General features: G+C 26.4%; 1 protein-coding gene across 3 annotated transcripts; it reads left to right on the top strand.

Moving 5' to 3' along the window:
• Positions 1-2290: 2290 nt before the first annotated feature.
• Positions 2291-18663, top strand: LOC135925246 (uncharacterized). 3 transcript variants are annotated; one of them, XM_065460648.1, is made up of 6 exons: positions 2291-2422; positions 2464-2514; positions 13739-13849; positions 14314-14366; positions 15530-17642; positions 17844-18663. In XM_065460648.1, the coding sequence occupies exons 1-6, from the start codon at positions 2344-2346 to the stop codon at positions 17975-17977; spliced, it is 2541 nt and encodes an 846-aa protein (XP_065316720.1). In that variant the 5' UTR covers positions 2291-2343; the 3' UTR covers positions 17978-18663. The 3 variants fall into 3 exon arrangements, with proteins under 3 accessions (XP_065316720.1, XP_065316649.1, XP_065316578.1); XM_065460577.1 differs by having other exon boundaries at positions 2292-2422; positions 14314-14531; positions 17844-18662; XM_065460506.1 differs by having other exon boundaries at positions 2293-2422; positions 14314-14711; positions 17844-18660.
• Positions 18664-20322: the final 1659 nt, after the last annotated feature.

The following is a 20322-nucleotide window of genomic DNA, read 5'->3' as shown; positions in this document are numbered from 1 at the left end:
TACAATTTGAATAAATTAAATATATCAGAATATTAAAGTAAAGATAATTTAATGAATGCGTGTTATATAAAATTTAAACATATACTATTTAATAACCAAATATATAATATTTTTATTTATTAATTCCTATTATATAACAGAAGTCCTTACCATACTCAGACAAACGGCATGGCCAATGATTAGTTCGAACTTTAACAGAGAATGAATAAAAGAAACAAGGGGGATTTAGAAACCAGTCTAGCTATTTTTCTCTACAATTGAAATACACAGGGGCGGAAACAAAACAAAGTCCCGCTGAAATACTACTAATTAAACCTAGAAGATTGTTAGACCAAATATTCGAACTGGGGAACAAAAAGGAGGAGTAGTTAGAATATTACACTAAAAATTCGAGATAAATGGAAAAGTGTGGTCGCGCATTTACAATAGAAATGGGAAAAAGCCATTATTAAAAGCCTACTCGGATCACTACGATATGAAGTAAGTATAGAAGGTAAAACGATTATACGTCTTACTGATCAATTAAGGAAAAGAACCAAAAATATAGTAACTGATTAATACGAATTAGAAGAGAGACCTGAAGTGGAAGACCGAAGAGAGGGTAAACAAAGAGGGCATAATAAGCAATAACGATGAATTGAATCTAAAGGAGAGGAAGGAAGAAATTACAAGTCAAGATCGATATCCTAAAAGAATACGAACGAAACCCAATAGATTGGGGATAAATGATAAGTATTGAATTAATTTTTATTTTTGTAAAATATTTATTTTAATTAAATTTTGTAAAATGTTAATTTTTCATTATTGATATTATTATATGAACGAAAAAATGAGATTTTGAAAAATAAAAAATTGCGATTTCGATATTTCCATTATTAAAAAACACTACAGTATATATCAAAATATTATACCTAAGCATTTGCAGTTTACCTAGGCATTTGCAGTTTAGTCAAACCCACTTTTTTTAGATATCATGGCAAAGTGTGTTATAATATCATCAATCGTAAATTTTAAAAAAAGATTAATTTTGCTGGATATATAGTAAATTATCTAAATAAAGGTCCAGAATTTTATTCCGCATACTAGTTTTGGTTATTTTCACTTTGCTCATATCTCTTTCGGCTGAACAGGAAGTAGTAGGAAGGAAAAAATATTTTAGCCATTTTTTTTTGTTTTCGTCATAATTTTGTGTTGATATTTTCTTTTGTAGTTTGGTCATTTGCAATATTTCCATTTTATATCAATAATGCTAAATAAAAATTTAAAAAAACAATTCATTCAACTTGTTTTTTTTGTTCAACTTAATATTTGAATTCTATTTTATGTAATTTGAATATTGGTTTCATTTTATACATATCAGTTTTAATATTATTCTTTTTCAAACAACTACTAGATATATAATGTAATTTAAAAAAAAAAATTTCCCCATTAGCTATATTTTATTTATAGAAATAGTAACTAATATTAACCTCTTAGTCTTTGTGATTTAATTTTTGTCTGTTGTATTAACATGACTACCACCAGGCGCATCACTAAGACGGGGGCAGGAGCTCGAGCACTCTAATCCGATAACAACATTATAATAATAGAATTATAAACATTTAATATAAACATCCTCACCCCATTCCATAATCCCCAGCAATAATTTTCCAACTACTCCATCTCCAAACCATATGACGTGGATTAATTATTCTTGTCTGAAAAGTATATAAAATAAATTGTGTTTTACAATCTTTGGGTTAAATAACGATTCGTAAAGTATTTGGTTAGTCACCACTTTTTCAAGAACCCATACACACCCTTCAGACAACTACTGAAGCCCACCACTTTATTTACTAAGTGAGACTTTATTTGTTACCTTAATTGTGACATAATGGTTTTTAAGATTTACCCTAATATACTATAATCATTCCAGTTATAATATTTTTTGGATAGGTTAAGCTAAATTATTTTTTGTGGAAAATATTTTAATTTAAAATTGTTACAAAACGATATAAGTTTAAGGTTAATTAAATTTAATAATTTTTTTAATGTTTTCAGTAATATTTATAATATCTTTCCATAATACCTCCTTTTATAATATATTATATTTGATTAATATCATGGCCATGATGTTATATTATATAAGAATATACGCATTTGAAAAAAAAACTAAAACTTTTAAAAACTTTTAATTTATTTTTAAAACATATTATTAAGTGATCTTATTTTATAATTTTCAGTATGTTTGAAAAATGTTAAAATAAATTTATTGATATAAAATCACATTAATATTACATATAGTTTTTGAAGTTATGGAATAAATAGAATTATGAATGTGTGACATCCTTTTTCGATTATTACATGAACGAAACTATTGCCTTAAATGAATTTCGGGGCAATACTTGGGATGAATATTTTGAAAATCTTGACAAATCCCAAAGTATTAAAGATATTTAGGCTTATATTCTATACTAATAATAGATTTCGTTACTCCAAACGTAAATACTCATATTTCAAAATTTAAATTTAAAGGTTAGAAATAATTGATATACTATATTAAACGTTTTAGCATAAATTACTTAATATTAAGTTATTCCTTACAAATTTTACTGACGTAAGACCCCTTTTAATGGTATAAATTTATTACTATAATCAATATTTTAACTAAAATAGTTTTTTATTAGAAAATTTCTAAACATTTTATACACCTAATAATATATATTTATAATGTAGCTGCAATGTTTTCCTTACACTAATATATAAAAGTGTAAAGATATTAAAATATTGATTATCCAATCCACCCCCACTTCATAATGACTAAGCGCGTTGTTCTTTTATTCTATTCATTATTAGTTTAAATACAATAACAAGTTGCCAAGGAAAATGGATATCCCCCTTGACTTGACTGTGGACAATGATATATTATCAAATATATTATTTCAGTTTTTTAATAAAATATAAATGTATTTTATGTTTATCTAATAAGGATTTAGGGTTATCTCTAAATTTTAATATACTATGTTATAATTTAATGTAATAATTATTAAACACTTTATGAGTATTGTTTACATCTTCAAAAGTCTATTAATTTTATTATACATAATAAAATTTATCAAAACAAAATATACATACATGTTTTTAATGAATCATGGACCAAAAGACAGACAAAATTACTCATAATCACTGATAAAAAGACATTGGACAAAAATACCTTAATTTAAAAAAATTAATGCTTAGAAAGCTGAACATTTTTAAAATCACCCCCCTCCCTGCCCCTTTGAGCATTTAATTAAATGAATATTTAAAATTGGGGTATTTTTGTCCATTGTTTTTTGTCTGTTACTTTTGTCCAGGACATTTGTGTCTATGATTCATTTAACGATGAAAAAAATATGAGTGCTTCTACTTATAAGTTTTTGTCATACAATTTTGTAAACCAAAAATTCTTTAAGCTTCAAATTAGGCAAATCTATATCATTTTACTCATAAAATTATGGGCTGGGCTGGACAACTAATTACTTCAGGCCAAGCTTACCAGCACTGACTTCTAATTCCAATTCATTAATTTTTTTTTAAGTTACATTTTTTAAAAATTAATCAAAGTTCTACCTAAAAGTAAAAATTCAAACCATTTTATTAGACATGACAAATATGTATTTATTTATATTATATTTGTCCAGGTAATTTTAAGATTTGTTATTTTATTTTCATAGAGAATTTCTATTTACTAGGAATTAAAATCCTGCAGGCCACCTAAACCTGGCCCTGGGTAATTCAAATCGATAACTTTTCCGCCCGACCTTTTTAATTTCGATATGATTTCGTACGCTGATAGAATATCATTAGAAAGCATCGAATCCAAAATTTTAGCCTCCTAGTACTCATAGTTCCTGATATATCAATGGTCAAAAGTGCCCAAAATTACCTTTTTAAATACGATTTTTTTAAATGGAGATAAGTTAAAAAATAAAGATTTTAAAAATATAAATTATATGTCATTTCGTAACTCTATTAAAGGTTTTTTATTAAATATTATGGATTTTTTTGAAATAATATTGTTGCGGTTTTTAAACATGAAAACTTTAGGTGTTTCGCTTTCCAAATTTTTTTGAATTTAATATTTTTTTATTCTCTAACCTTATATATATTCATAAAAAAAAATTTGGGACAGCCATGGGTTTTTTAGTTATTACGATTTAAAAAATCAAAAAATAAATATTTTTTTCAAAAATAGATGGCGCTCCTTTATAAAATATCTTGTTTTGTTAAGATTATTATTTTTTTAAACTTTTTTTCATTTTTAAACATAAATAATAAGATTTTCCAGCATTACTATCATGAAAAAATTTATATATAGTTTGATAGGCTTACCTATTATTATTATTATTATTATATTGATAACTTGTAAAAATTGGTTGTTTTTATAATAAATGATTAAATTTCCTAAAAAGATAGTTAAGGTTCCATATCTCCTACAAGAAAATATAATAATTAATTGTTGAAAGATAAAAGAAAGTTCTCACCTGCCCTAATATTAATTAATTTTTATTTTACAAATATTTTGATATTAATTATTTTTCTTTTTAAAATTATTAATAATGTATAAATATAAATGCGTTAAATCCTTTTAAAGAATCTAAACACTTTAATTATAAAAAGAACCCGCATAAAGTCATGACGTGGATGACACAATATCCAAACATCGGAACACTATATTTGTGATAAATATCGTAAACGGTTATCACAAAAAAATATTGAAAATATAACTATTCTGATAGCTAATATGTAAATAATATCAATACAGCATCAACATCAATAAATACAATCAATATAACTTTAAACTAATTGGAATATCTCCTAAAGAAAAAAAAACTAACCGAAAAAAATTATCCAAAAAAAAAGGATAGCGAAAATATAAAAAGCTTATTCCAGATATAATAATTAACAAATAAGAATCGGGTACAAAATATAATAATGATATTACTCAATAATATGAAATTACAATATCCTAATTTATCTAAGAAATAAAAAAATATCAATTTCTGACCATTCTGCCTCAGCGCAAATAAAATAAAAACGACATTCAACGCTACATAATCATATGGCATATAATTCCAAAATCTTTTTAGAAAAAAAGGGGATTCCTTCAACTCCAAATCGAAAGCCTGCAAAAATATCTCAATCAAAAAACAGTTGATAGTGTTAATTTTTTTTTGCAGTGATGAAGTTAGTAGGGTATTACCAGGAAAAAAAGATTGCATAATCTAGCGTTGAAAAGGGGGAACGAGTGAACGCTCAAAAAAGGTTAGTTCTTAATAATTTGAAAAAATTATATAATTATTTTAAGGCGAGTAATTCTTAAACTCAACACTAAACTATATTCTAATTCGCAGACATTTATTATGGAGAATATAGTATATCCACGTGAGGATCCTTTGATTGAGGATCAATTAATCGTTGAGATTAGAGGATATGTAACATGTGCATATGAAAACGATTGGTGGTTAGGATTTGTACAAGAAGTGAATGTAATTAGAGATGAAGTAAAAATTAATTTTCTTCACCCTAAAGGACCAGCAAATTCTTTTGTTTATCTAGCTGCACAAGATATCCTTTTCATACCAAAAAATAATATTTAACAATAGTTAGCCTATCGACGGCTACTGGGCGTACATATAATTTATCGCAACAGAAAATTTCATGGCGTCAAAAAAACTTAATTTAATGAAAAACCGAAAATAGGTAATATCTTTCATGAATTTTAATTTGTCTATTATATCTACAAAATTTATAAAATTTTCGAAAATTAAAATTTTTTATAAGAAAAAAATGATTATAACCGCAGCTAAATAATCTCATTTCATGATATTAATGATAGAAAATCTTGCTATTTATGTTTAAAAATAGAAAAAAGTTTAAAAAAATAAATGATAATCTCAACAAAACGCGTTATTTTATAAAGGAGCGCCATCTATTTTTGAAAAAAATATTTATTTTTTAAATTTCAATAACTAAAAAACCCATGGTTGTCCCAAGTTTAAATTTTTTTTATGAATAGATATAAGGTTAGAGAATAAGAAAATATTAAATTCAAAAAAATTTGAAAAGCGAAACATTTGGAGTTTTTATGTTTAAAATTTATAAGGTAAATAAAAACCGCAACAATATTATTTCAAAAAAATCCTTAATATTTAATAAAAGGCCTTTAATATTACAAAATGACATATAACTTATATTTTTAAAATCATTATTTTTTAACTTATCTCAATTTTTAAAAATCGTATTTTTCGAAAAAAGGTCATTTTTGGCACTTTTGACCAGTGATATCTCAGGAATTTTGAGTGCTAGGAAGCTAAAATTTTGGATTCGATGCTTTCTAATGATATTCTCTCAGTATGCAAAATTTTATCGAAATTAAAAAGGTCGGGCCGAAAAGTTATCGATTTGGTATAGAATTACCCCCCTAGTTCACTGGCAGACCATAATTTTTTTAAAAAATATACCCGGGCCAGGCCCAAATATTTTTTTTTCAAATACCCAGACCTGCCTAAAAAATTAAAAAAATTCTCTGGCCATTCGGGCTGTATATTTTAAAACCAAATGTTTTAAATCGACATTATTAGCTATAAAATAAATAATAAATGTAATATTGAAAAAATCGGGCCGAGCCTGAAAATAAAAAACCCAGGCCAGGCAAAAAAAATCCAGGCCAGGCCCTGCATATGGTTCCTTTAATTTACATTTTTTATTTCAAAAATTTGGGCATTATAAAATCTGATAGGTATATAAATCAGGTGTAATATTAATTGCTTCATCATAATTTAACAACTCAATTAAATTCATCATTCAATCTTAGTTGTCATATATTTTTTTTAAGCAATGACGCTAATTTAATCTCACGTGAAAATAAAAAAATTTAAAATTATATTTTAAAAAAATTAAAATCGGGGTTGTCACAACTCACAAGGTTAATAAAAGAAATTTCAATTTATAAAATTTATTCCTTTTTTAATTTTTTAACTACATAAAAATATTTTAGTTTTCCAATTTGATTCACTAGGTTTCGCAAGGGAGCAGACATTTAAAATATTAAAATAACTTTGAATATAAATTCTTCGCACAAATTAGAGAGGTTGCTATCGTTTTATAGCGACAAATGCTAAAAAAAGATAGTAAAACAATCGCATGTTTTATTTAAATCAAAAATTGATCAATTTGAAATTTACAAATAATATACGTATAATGTATATCGCACATTTAATTTATTATTATAATTTTTAATTTGATTCACATTAAATATTATTTTTTTGCCAGATAAATACATTTGCAAAAGTTATATAAGATAATTAATTTACGTCACACCCCGTAATATTTCTTATAATGCTCAATTTGGCAAAATTAAATTAAATTTACTAGGGCCGTGCCAATATTAAATATCAGACTAATATTTTTTAAATCTATCCGATCCGATATTATCATTGTTTTTGGTTATTTTATAATATTGTATTTTATATATAATTTTGTATAAACCTTTTTATTTTATGCATAATTTTCTAATAATAATTGAAAAAGGGAAAAAATCGAATTATTTTATAAGAAAGAATTTAAAAATGTGATGAAAATAAGCGTTTTTTGTTTTGTCCATGGGTTATTTTTTTGTGAAGAAAACACTAATTTTTTTTATGACATTCGTTGTAAGATAGGCGATAAGTTAAAATTAATTAAAATATTGAATTGTTTCTGATTAAAAAATATCTAATTTTTTTTACATGGATTAATGATTAGAAAACCTTCGGTTGGTTACACTATTTTAGATATATTAAATAATATGTTATTGGGTTTAAAGCAGTTTATTGGCGTTTAAGTCAAAAATTATTTAAATTGTATAAGACCTAGTAGGGGTTATAATTATTTGTCTGATTGCACTTAAGTACTTTAAACTCTGACCAACCCCCAAATCATGGGCTCATTTTTTTTTCACAAATCATTTTTTTTAAATCATGCAATTTCTAATATTATTTTAAAACCGTAAAATGATGATTTATAAATTATCAAAATTTAAAAAAGATATATTAACATAAATTATTATTTTATCGAAATTATTAATAATACTAGCTAATAACCTGTCAAGAATGACGGGGCCGAGGGTAGTTTGTGTATATGGTACTATATAAACTTTTAATCTATTTTATAAAAATATTAAAATTTAGGAGAAAAAGAGGTAAAGTTGGTAATCATACCTCATAAGATATTCTTAATTTCTGATTCATATATCAAAGGGAGATAATTATGATGATTGATGAGCAAAATGAAGAATATAATTACTATGATTACCAGAGCTCCCATTGGTCAGGATTGCTGTTATCTCCCCACTGCATGAAGGTGGGAGATAGGTTTTAGGGGAGCAAAGAGATGAAGAAAAGAATGAATAAAAGAAGGTAGAAATATCAAAGAAAGAGACAAAGATGTGAAAAAAAAATTATAAAAAATATAACACATATTTATACCTTAAGACTTGATAGTTATCATTCAACACACTCGCATTTGAAACCATATAAAAAAAGAAAATAATGAAAAATATATAATATTAATAATTTTACCAAAAAAGTAGGTATAATAATAGATGTATCCAAAACTGAGTATGTAGAATAAGCATTACTTTGGTATATCACAGAAAGAAATCCTTAGCCCAAATCAAAATGTCTTGAATTTATCTTCCTTGAATGTTAAAATCTGTATTTATAAAAATTAAATAATACCTTTGTAAAATAAGATTATTTGGGGGTTCTTTTCCCTATCCCATATAATTTATAATATTAATAATTTTACCAAAAAGTAGATATTAGATATCTCCAAAACTGAGAATTAGGATAAGCATTAGTCTGATATATCACCACAAGAAATCCTTAGCCCAAATCAAATTATCTTGAATTTTTTTCCTTTGTCAAAATCCATATTTATAAAAATAAATAGTACCTTTGTAAAGTAATATTTGGGGGTTCTTTTCCCTATCCCATGTTGAGGATGATTAAATGATTAGACCAAGCTCATATTGACTATTTTTGCTATGACTATGAGAGACTTTTTTATTATACTGATTTGTTTAAATTTAAAATATAATAGTAAAAGAAAAACAATTTGAAAATATACCTCTAGATCCATGGCAAAAGGAAATAAAGTATGGTATATATTCAAGTGTTGTTTGAAAAAATGTTAACTTTTAAATATCCTTAATGGAAATATGATATAGATATATAGTATATGTTTACTTATACCTGAAGGTGATGGTATTATAAAATAGATGTATACACAATATTTTTTCATTAGAAAGCATGTCTAAAATATAAAAGTAAAAGAAAAACAATTTGAAAATATACCTCTTTTAGATCCATGGCAAAAGTAATAAAAGTTTGGAATATATTCAGGCGTTATTTGAAAAAATGTTATTAAATATCCTTAAAGGAAATAAGATATATATTTACAAAATATGTTTACTTATACTTGAAGGTAGGCAATAGATACACAATATTTTTAGTATATATTTTTTCATTGGAACACATATGTCCTTGCAAAAGCGTGGGAACAATCATAATTTTTGTATTTTTTTTAATATAATTAAAAGATGGAAAAAATTTAAACCAATAAAGATAAGAGTTTAATAATAAACAAATTAATGTTAATTAATTTATCAAAATATATTTTCATATATAAGAAGAATTGTAATAGAAATTTAAAATAGAAGGGGGTTGAGTGGAAAGAACGCTTGCTTAACGAACGTTAAGTCAGTGGTTCGAATCTCGTTGATGTAAGAATATTTTTTAAATAATATTTTCTTTTAAAAAAAAATTTAACATTCGATTTATTTAACATTACGAAGATAGGAAAGTTGATACCAAAAATAAAAATTAACATTAAGGTTATACGAAAACGTTCATTTCTAGATTACGGCGATTATATTAATAATATAATATATAATATGATTTAAAATATAGCTATTTAGGAGACCAAGGTCTGCTGGCAAGGATTTTCAACCGATTTTAATATATAATAGTTTAAACCTTCGGCAACAAGACAAAAAATGGAGGTTTTTACCTCTACATGAGCGCTATTTAAGATTTAGTGGAGTTTTTTCATCATCATGCCCGGATTAGATGGCAAAAGTATGAGGATAATATGCCAAACATAAATTAAGTGTAAAATCAAGAAAAACTTAAATTGAATTATTTACCATATATAAAGGAATTAGAGTTAATTACAAAAAAATGAATCTAAGCATTTTGGGTGGATATTAGGAGTCATTATTGGCAATTCGCATATGACCATTCCAAACACCTTGTACATTGAGTCCATTCTTCTCCTTTTTTTTGCCTTTTTTGAATGTTGGTTACAGATTATACAGAATCGAAGATATTCTATTCTTCATTATCATGTTTGTCCCTACTAGAAATCACCCATCACAGGTGATGGATATTCTTGAATAGATAATACAACGGGTGCCATTGAGCTTTATTTTAGAAATTTTAATGAGTTATAATTTATTAAAATCAATCGATGTCTATATCTAACGAATTTGGGACGCAATTTTTTATAAGAGAAGAATAGAATGAAATCGATGATATCTAACAATTAAGCTTTTTAGGGCGAACAGTTAGCATTAAGTAAGTTTTTTCATCTTATTGGAGCAAATTGATGAAAATAAGGCAGCTTAACCATCCTCGAAAGCAAGTATTTCATTCTGTTCTACATAATTTGGATTGTATCGGAAGGAATAACTCATTTTCATGTTATTTTGTCTTGTTTCGATTTGATGTTCTTTGAGGTCCAGATCACTCATTTATACATAACCTATTATTACAATCTGCACAGTGGGCACCCTTAAAATTTTATGAAAGGTTTACTGGTCTTTAAAATTTATTCGATCTGGATGAAAATTTTGAAAGAATTGCCCTGCTCGTAAATTTGAATTCTTTTAAGTTCACAACAATTTTACGAAATTTTGGACCGACTTTGCTTGTAAAAATTTGCACGAGTTATCGGGCTTCGCGTCGTGCAAATTTTTAATAAATATATCCATTATAAAAAAAATTATTTTTATGATGGATTGAATATGGAACATTGTCATATAATATATTTAAATTAATTCGGACATTATGATATATAATTTAGCGGGGGTGAGCTTATTTTCCATGAGGTATAGTATATTTTATTCTTTTGCAGACAAGGTATATTTCACCAAATATAATATAAAATTGATAAATATGTTGAGTATTATTTTATTTTAATAATAATAAATCTGAAACCTAATTATTAATCAGTTTATATAATATTATACTAAATATTTTTTGTTAAAATTTTATTTCTTGGATTTATTATCGAGAATATTTTGTTTATTTACAATATTTACTTAGTTTAAAAAAAACTTTTAATTATCAAGGTTAATAAAAAAAATTTTAAAAAAATCTCATTTCTTTTAAATTAAACCCTCTTCACATATCATATTGATGAATATTGGAAAAATCTTCGCCGTTTTTACGTGGGTTCTCATTCCATTTATTGAAGAAATAGACCTGGGCCTTTGCATTAAAAAAAACCCCAAAATTCATTTTTAATAGTGTTATTGTAATAAAATAAGTTATCGTTTTATGGATTTTTTAAAGTTCGTTTTCCTGTAAAATCAAAGTTAGTTTAAACTAGAGACCCACCGAAAACCATTTTTTTATACCCGATAAAAGGCATTTTTTGAATCCAAAAATTCTCCACCTAACCCGAACATAATATTAATAAAATCATGTATGAATTTTTTCGAATTTATTTAACGGTATTTTTTATAAAAAAGATAATCCATTATATGATAGAGACCGACTAGGGCCTTACAAATTTTTGAAAATTTTTTTAGGCCCTTCCCTTAAATTTTTTTTATTAGACTCGTTTAATAATTTTTTCCTACCCGCTTGTAATAATTTTTTTTATGGAGTAAAAACAAAAATTTGTCTAATTCTAGGTTTAAAAAAAAATTTCCCGGGTCGTAAAAATATTTTGCGCAAGTTGGTCCGGCGCAAACCTCTATTATATATAATCTACAATATGTTCTTGGGCTCGGCCCCTTTTTATAATTTTTTTATCTCAGGCCCAATTTTTAAAAGCATATTATTTTATAGCCTTGGCCTTGTTTGGGCCTTCAATATTTTATTATTAATTAATATATGAAATTTAAAATCAGGTACTCTCTTATAATGACAATCGTAAAAATTTAAATTGTCGCCGAATCACTAAAAATTAAAAGTATTGACCGGTACCAACGGTATCAGTATAAAATCTTTAGTTCCCTCGCGTTAACTTGTTTATTATTATTATTTTGAAAATGACAAAATTTAACCCCCCCCCCCCTCCCAAAAAAAAATAATAATCAAAAGTCAAATAATCTTGTTCTATATTTTTTTAATGTTCTATTTTTCTATTTCCAAATATCGTAACATTATATTAATTTATTTTTTTTTAAAAAAAAGGTTATTTGATGGTATTATTCAGAGGTGACTTAAATGATTGCCTTTTTATTATTTATATATATCTTAAGATACTAACGTAAAAATTATTCAAATTATATTAGGCAGGTGTATACATTTCTTTTAAATTATACTTTATTCAAACTGTCCATCATTTTTTTTTAAATTTTTTTTTTAAAGAAATTTTCGAATTAACCATAATTTGACTGCATTTATGCAGTGTTAAGGCTAATTTTAAAAAAAGCGCACTACCTCAACTTAAAAAAGTTATGGAACTACCATTTTCAAAAAGTAGCTTTGCCACTTTATAAAAAATATTAATTACTAATTACTATTTTTGTTATAATCGTTAGATGAGCGAGTTTTTTCTAATATAAAAAAATTTTTTTTAATCTGCAATATTTTCAAAGATGTAGAATTTATTGCCCATAGATATGACTATTATGGCTTCGTAGACTGTTTTATATCCCAAAGAAAACGTTTTAATGAATTACTTAATTTGAACTTTATATTCTTGTTAACTATTGAACATTTTATTAATAATATTATTAGGAACGCATTTTATTTTACAGCATAATTCTACTTATACTTCTCATCTATCTATATTTCAGACATTTTAATATTTTGATAGTTTTACACGATAGATAAGATTAATATCTGTATTGATATTTTTTGTAAAATATTTATTCAGCAAATGGGATGAAGGCTAACGGTGTTTATTTTATATAAACAATACGTTATTATATTTTGTAATTAAAATTTCAATATATAAAAATTAAAATAACTTTTTAATGAAATCATAAATTAATTTTCATATTTATAACTAGAGTTTATTATTATAATTAATTGAAAAGTAGTGAAGCTCTCAAAAATAATATTGCAACTCTGCCCTCATGTTAGTTTAGTTAGTCACTGGCGATGAGCGCAAGCTAAGTATCCATGATACGAGCTATGAATTGACGCCACTGATTCAGATGGGATCAGATTTTTTATATTCATTTATTTTTAGTAGATACAATTGTTTAATCTACAATAATTTTTAAGTTTGGTGGATCTCTGATCCCTTCTTATCAAAATCTTAGATGATTAAATTGGTGGCGAACGAGAATTTTACCTCTTAGCTATCCAGTTTTATAGCTTTTGTTTACCCAAATAATCCTAGACAAAAACATAAACCGCCCATTGTTTAAAATGGTATGGTGTTAATTGTTTTATAAGATATAAAAACTTTTTTAATACTTATATTATTATAGATTTAATTTATTACGGGCATTTTTCACCTTGCTGGAATCAAAACTTTAACCTCGTTATATGTGATATATGTTCAAAAGTATTATTACCTCAAGCATTTTCAAGACATTTCCGTAAGTCCTGGTTTTCAAATACTCAAAAATTTTTTCGTAATATTTTGTGACCACTATATATTTCCATTTAATCTAAACTCTTATTTATAAAATTAAGATCGTGACTAGTTCGCACCCCCAAACTTAAATTTTTTATCACGTATTATTTATGGTAATTAAGATATATAGATTTATCTCATATACTTTAAATTGAATTTACTTGATATTAGCGCCATCTATAGTTATCACTTAAAAAGTAAAAAATTATATAAAATGGGGGGGGGGGGAGGGGAGCGCTATAATTCATCCTCTAAAATTAATATGAAAGGAGTTTTCAACTTTATCGAAATTTACGATTTGTATCTTTCAAGAATAATAATAAGTTGGTACAAAAAAAGTAATATTAAGCCCATGTGTGCACATTTTTAAATTTTCAGTTCTTTTCTCTCAAAATTTATGTATATATTTTTTTTACAAAATTGCAGGAAAAAGGCACAGTGATATTTTACCTAACGATGGACTACTCGAGGACCACACGGTAAAATTTACAACCTCTACCAAGTCTACTTCTTTTTGTTCTCCTTCTGTTAAACTTAAAATTCCCATTTGCTCAAACTATGACAATAATAACGTTATTAACGTTCCAAATCTTAAATATTCACGAACAGTGCGACAAAATATCAAAAGTCTTCGAGATAAACTGGTATCTAACGATAATATCAATACATACGATTATAATTTGATACGCGGAGCTAATGATAATACTACAAATTGTATTTGCAATGATGCCTATGGGATGGCTAGGAAAAGGCCAAAAGTTCCTGGGAGAAAAGCAAGTTCCAAAGAAAGTGATAACTCAGTTAAAACTACTCGCGATATCAGTGTAATTGTTTGGATTATGATTGTTGAAACAAAAAATGAATAAATTACATATATATTGAAGAAAGATCTCCAAGGAACTTTTTTTTAAAAATACATATTAAAAATAGTTTGTAATCAGGCGAGTTGGCTTGAGGATTAAAATGAAATTACCTATATCAGAAGTTATAACTATTATTTTTTTATGCAGATAGTTTTAATATCTAGCGTCTTTTCTTAGCGATTCTTAAATAATATTATTAATCCTTATTTAGGCCAATATTAATGAACCACCTATACGATTACTATTTTTTTTAAATAGCAAATTTAATATGAATATTCTCTCAGTAAATTTAATTTAAAAAATTTTACAAATGATATAATGGGGTGTCCTTGATCTAAAATTAAAATGAAAATAACACCTAACCTTAATGCAAACTTAAATCCTAATTTTGATATTTAATTTTAATATTCATATATCATTTATATGCCATCTTTTGGAATTTGGCATGACGAGCATAATTTATAACTTTTTATTTCTTTGAGAGATTTACACAGCTCAAAGCCCAGCTCACTTTCGACCCCGCCGGGCAGCCTGTGCAAAATCTTCCAAAAAAAATATTTTTAAAAATTTGTCCAGCCAGGTTGTGCTAATTTTTTTATTATTTTACCATTTTTGAATCACTATAAGAATATTATTCTTAAAACTTATATAATTCCAATGATATATACATTATATAATATTTTTTTAAGTCAAAATGTGTTAAGTCTTTAAAGCAAAAAGTATTTTCATTAACAGTAATATTTAATATATTAATCCAATTAAATTCTTTTTAAACATAGATCATATCACGGTTCCTCCATCCTTCAGCTTCAAACATCTCTATAATAAATTCTTCGCCCTTGCCTTCAGTTCACACGAATCAGCAACAGTTCTCTCTACCTAAGATTTCTTATAATTTGAGAAACGCCAACAACGATTACCTTAATTATTTCAAAGACGACTCAAACGATCTACCTGCCTTCTATACCAAAAAACATTTGGAACCAAATTTAGATGAACATAATATTACCATTCTAGGTGGGGCACCATTTTCTACATCACTAAATAATAATATCTCTAAACAACCCAGTCTTAAGCTAGTTTTTAGGAAGGTAGTTAGGAAAAATGACGATCCGTTAGATACAAACAATTTAAGCGATAACCAAAGTAATTGTCAAAGTTCAAAATACAATTCACATATCTCAAATGGAAATAATAGTATTGGAAACATCGATTATGTTCAAAGTTATGAAGTCGTACCTAACCTTTCTTCTAAAAACAGCCCACCAAACTTTGGCAAATGTCATGAAATTAAGTGCGAAGATGAAGAAATGCCACTTGCTCTTTTATTGGAAATGTCGCATTATTCCAATATCTATATTGACCGCATCGAATTCGAAAGCGAAGAAGAGAGAAATAACATTAGGAAAATCAGAGACCTTAACCGGACGAGACTTAAATTGGAAGAAAGAATTTCTCGACTAGAGCGTGAATTAGTTCGCTACGATGAGCTTATGCACTGTTCCGAATCCATCGATATACAAAACGAACACTTTATCGATATTTTAAAACCATTAACCAAAATTTGTGATCAAGAGTTTAACGGCAATAATATCGACGATAGAGTCCGGAGCTTCTCGACAGAATCTGCTTACGTCGATATTGATATTAGTAATTCGAACCAATCACCTTATTATGTCAGTGCTATAATCGATTCTGAACCAAACGCAATCAAACTTGGCGACATATTTTTAACGAACAAGAAGAAAAGGGCTGAAAAGGACAAGAAAATGAGAAGGAAAAAGAAAAAACATAAAATGGAAGATTTTGAGTGTCCCGATAACGCCAGTAATGAAACTCAATCCATACCTTTCACAAAGGAATTATCGAATCATACAATCATTCCAAGTTTTATCACTTCTGCTCACGAGAACCCAAACATACATTTCTCCGAAACATACTATCCTTCATCTAGCGACTCAATATTAACCATATATACAGATACGCCAAAAATAATATATTCTCAGTCCGTTCCTGCTAATTTGCACGATTTAATATTACTAAACAGCAGCTTATTTTGTCAAAACATGACAATTCTCAATGGCTATGATACCGCTAGCTCGAATATCGATTATTATCCTCATTCTAGCACGTTACAAAACGAAGATAATATACCCACTTCTCAAATCGAGTTTTCTTTGTCCGATTCTTGTCACGCCGAGACCATCATAAGATCGCTAAATATTATCGAAAAGAATTGCAGAAACATGGAGGAAAAAAAGGATCCATCCAATAATTACCACCTACCCAATAAATCGTTTTACAGCCCTGTCAAAAATAATATTCCTTTATCGCGTTCTTCAAATTTGCTTCCAATAAACGAATCGATCCAATATCCCACAACACTTTTAGCTTCTGTTATGCATTTTAATTCCAATTTTATTCCCCAACCTCAAATGGGTAATAATAATTTTTATACGGCGAATTCTGCCGATCTTTTTTCGATATCTCACTCGGGGCCCTTTTGCCAAAAATTGCCTACCTTTTTGCACACTGACACGCCTCACCATTCATTTTCATTTCAATCATCCTATTCTGGATTTCCCTCTGGCAGCAGCCAGAACTACAACAACGATATTTCGGAGCCGGGACATAACCTTAATAATTTAATTGATAAAAAATCGCTTCCACACTTCTACCCGCATTTATATAACCCGATAATAGAAATATCACCCAAAAAAACTCTTTGTTATCCACCTTATCCCCTTGCGACAACTACAAATTTAAAACTTACAAATTCTGATTTAATTTCGCCCTTGGACCCATTGAAACAGAATACCATTCATTATCATTATTCGCAACTCCTACGCGACAGGGTATCCAACGAATCACCTCTTTTTCAAAAGATCCGAGGTTATAATCATATTTAATTTTTTTGGTGATTTTTCTTTATCGAACTAGCAGCCAAAAAAATTTGAAAATTTATAAGTAAGGTAATATCATAAGCAAGCAATAAAGAAATGATTATCTTCTTATTCAAATTACCATATTTTATAGTAATTTTTAATATATATTATAAACTTTATATTTACAATCTCATCCAATATTTTTTAGAATTAAATACTCTAGCTCCTATAAATTTGATAGCCAAGAGTTTTGACAAATCCGAAAATATACTTCACAACACCCAAAACAACACCTATTATCCTAAAAATGGATATGTATCTCTAAACCCCTATAATTCTTAAATGTCAGCTTGAATTATATGCATTCAACCTGATTTTTAACGTAAATTAGTTAATCTTAATAGTATGTTCGTGATCTTATATTTTTATATATTCACAATTTGATATTATTCAGCATTACTTTATGATATTTCTTCCATCAATTCGTTTTTTTAGTGATACTATTTACAAATTATATTTATGATTAAAATATTTTTTTAAACTATTTTACAAATTCTTGATAACATGTGTAACTGGTGAATCCTTACTAAAACATTTTGGCCTTGCCGCGCTTTTAAAAAACACTCCAAATAAATAAATTAAGGAAATTATTAATATTATGGTATTTATTATCGCATTTTTTGAGCAAAATGTAAACTTTTGTTTCATACGTATTGCTTTTGATCTTAATATACACATCTTGATAATTCAAACATTGATAAAAATAACACGCTACTAATCGGAACCTATAGTATTGTTTTAATAGTTATAAACATAGTGACCATTCTCCCCTCCCCCACAATATTATCTTTATTTATATGATATATACGCAAAGAATTATAATGTAATAATATATAATAAAATTAATTTCAACTGCCGTCATTAAATTATACATAACACATTAAACATATTATATCGCGGATATATTTTGAAGAAAAAAAACCTTACGTAAAATAAAATTGCAAAATTTGTGAATAATTTTTTTAAATTAATTTTTTAGCCTAATTATATGAAATTATAAGTGAAAATCTCGTTTATATTTTATATTTCGAATTTTATAATATACTTATAATTTACGTGAACTTTAATTATGCTTATTATATTTATAGATATCAATCTTTATATATATTAGATTCAAAACACATTTACAATTTAATAAATATACTATATATTTAATTTATTTAAAAAGTTTAAAATAAAATTTAAATTATGTACTTACAAAATATTTTTAGATAAAAAAGAAACTTCCTTCAAAATCCGGTCACATATTTGCTTATTTTTTCTCAAACTAAAATACAAAATAATCTTGCACATAACTAAAATTAATACTAATTCATGTGTACAAATGATAAAATAAATTCTAGTGCTTATTCTCATACGGAATAAATTATCCCGTTCAAAATTGCTTTCATAATATTATATTTTACAAGTCCTAGCTTGAAAGTACTAAATGGTATATATAATATATAAATGATTATTACTTTGAAGGCAGTGAAATATAAATATACATTTAAAAATAAGGGAGCCTTACTGATTTTATTCATTCATTGGAGGGACTTTTAAACCCTCCCCCTATGTCAATGACGATTTACCCTTCTACTCCCTTTTTGCCTCCCTACCAAATCAAAATAGGAAATTCAAATGGACAAAATAGAAATTCGAATCTAAATTACTCCTACTAATTTTATTTAATGATGAAAGTGTCTTCATCCCCCGCCTCTTAAATTTTGACAATCTTTAGTCATACCACCCTCCCTCCTGTAGTATAAGTCCCTTGGTCATTGCTTAGATTAGATATATAAAAAATATATGAATATGAATGGAAAGAAATTTTTTTTATTAATAGGAAACGTGGATCATTCATTAAGAAAATATATAAAAACAATTGAATAAGATTAAACACGGCATTTATTAAAAAAATTTTTTAATTGATAATTGTAATCATCGCACCCCAATTTTTTAATTTTCATATACAGCGCCTTAGGAAACTTCACTTGAGGGACCACTATTTAAAAATGATATTTCGAATATATTAGGCAAAAGTTTCTTATATACTCTTAATTAATTTAATATCAATTTTTGAGATTGAAAATAGTCATCTCCATCTGCCCTGTTAAAAAATTATCCCGGCCCGTTCCCGAATTTTTTTATATGTCAAAAATTCTGGCCCAAAATAATAATTATTTGTCCCCCGTCTCGAATTTGTTTAAAAAGAAAAATTTGATATATTTTCAATATAAAAAAATATTCTAGAAATAGAAAATATTGCCTTGCCTAAAGGATTTTATGTTTATTTATTTCATAAAATTAAATATATAAAAATTTAAATTCGGCCCGATTTTTTTTAAAATTATTAGGCGTGACCTAGCTCTAGCCGATTTTTTTGAAAAAAAATTAGGTCTGGCCCAAAGCCCGTTCGGACCAGGATTTGCAGATCTCTAATTAAATTATATAAATTATATAGGCTAAAGCTAATTTTTTATACATAATTTTAGAAATATTTTGTTTTATTTTACTTTCTAATAATGCATTATAATATTGACTTGGATATCTTCACTTCACAATTTAAGTTTTTATTTTGGGATTAGTAAATAGATATTGTCGCCAATATTTCATTAATTAAATAGTTAAGAAGGGAGGAGGGTCAT

This window comes from Gordionus sp. m RMFG-2023, chromosome 1, assembly GCF_954871325.1.
Source record: "Gordionus sp. m RMFG-2023 chromosome 1, tfGorSpeb1-WG-v2, whole genome shotgun sequence".
Classification (NCBI taxonomy): Eukaryota; Metazoa; Nematomorpha; class Gordioida; order Chordodea; family Parachordodidae; genus Gordionus; species Gordionus sp. m RMFG-2023.
The sequence above is the reverse complement of the archived record's forward strand: the minus strand, read 5'-3'. Positions and strand labels throughout refer to the sequence as shown.

Bases quoted from the DNA above. Each gene is read 5' to 3' on its own strand.
- LOC135925246 (XM_065460506.1), top strand. From the start codon at position 2,344: ATGAACGAAACTATTGCCTTAAATGAATTTCGGGGCAATACTTGGGAT. The intron at 14,712-15,529 runs GTAATTGTTTGG...TTTTAAACATAG, and splicing joins AAACTACTCGCGATATCAGT to ATCATATCACGGTTCCTCCA. The intron at 17,643-17,843 runs GTTATAATCATA...AATATTTTTTAG, and splicing joins TCTTTTTCAAAAGATCCGAG to AATTAAATACTCTAGCTCCT.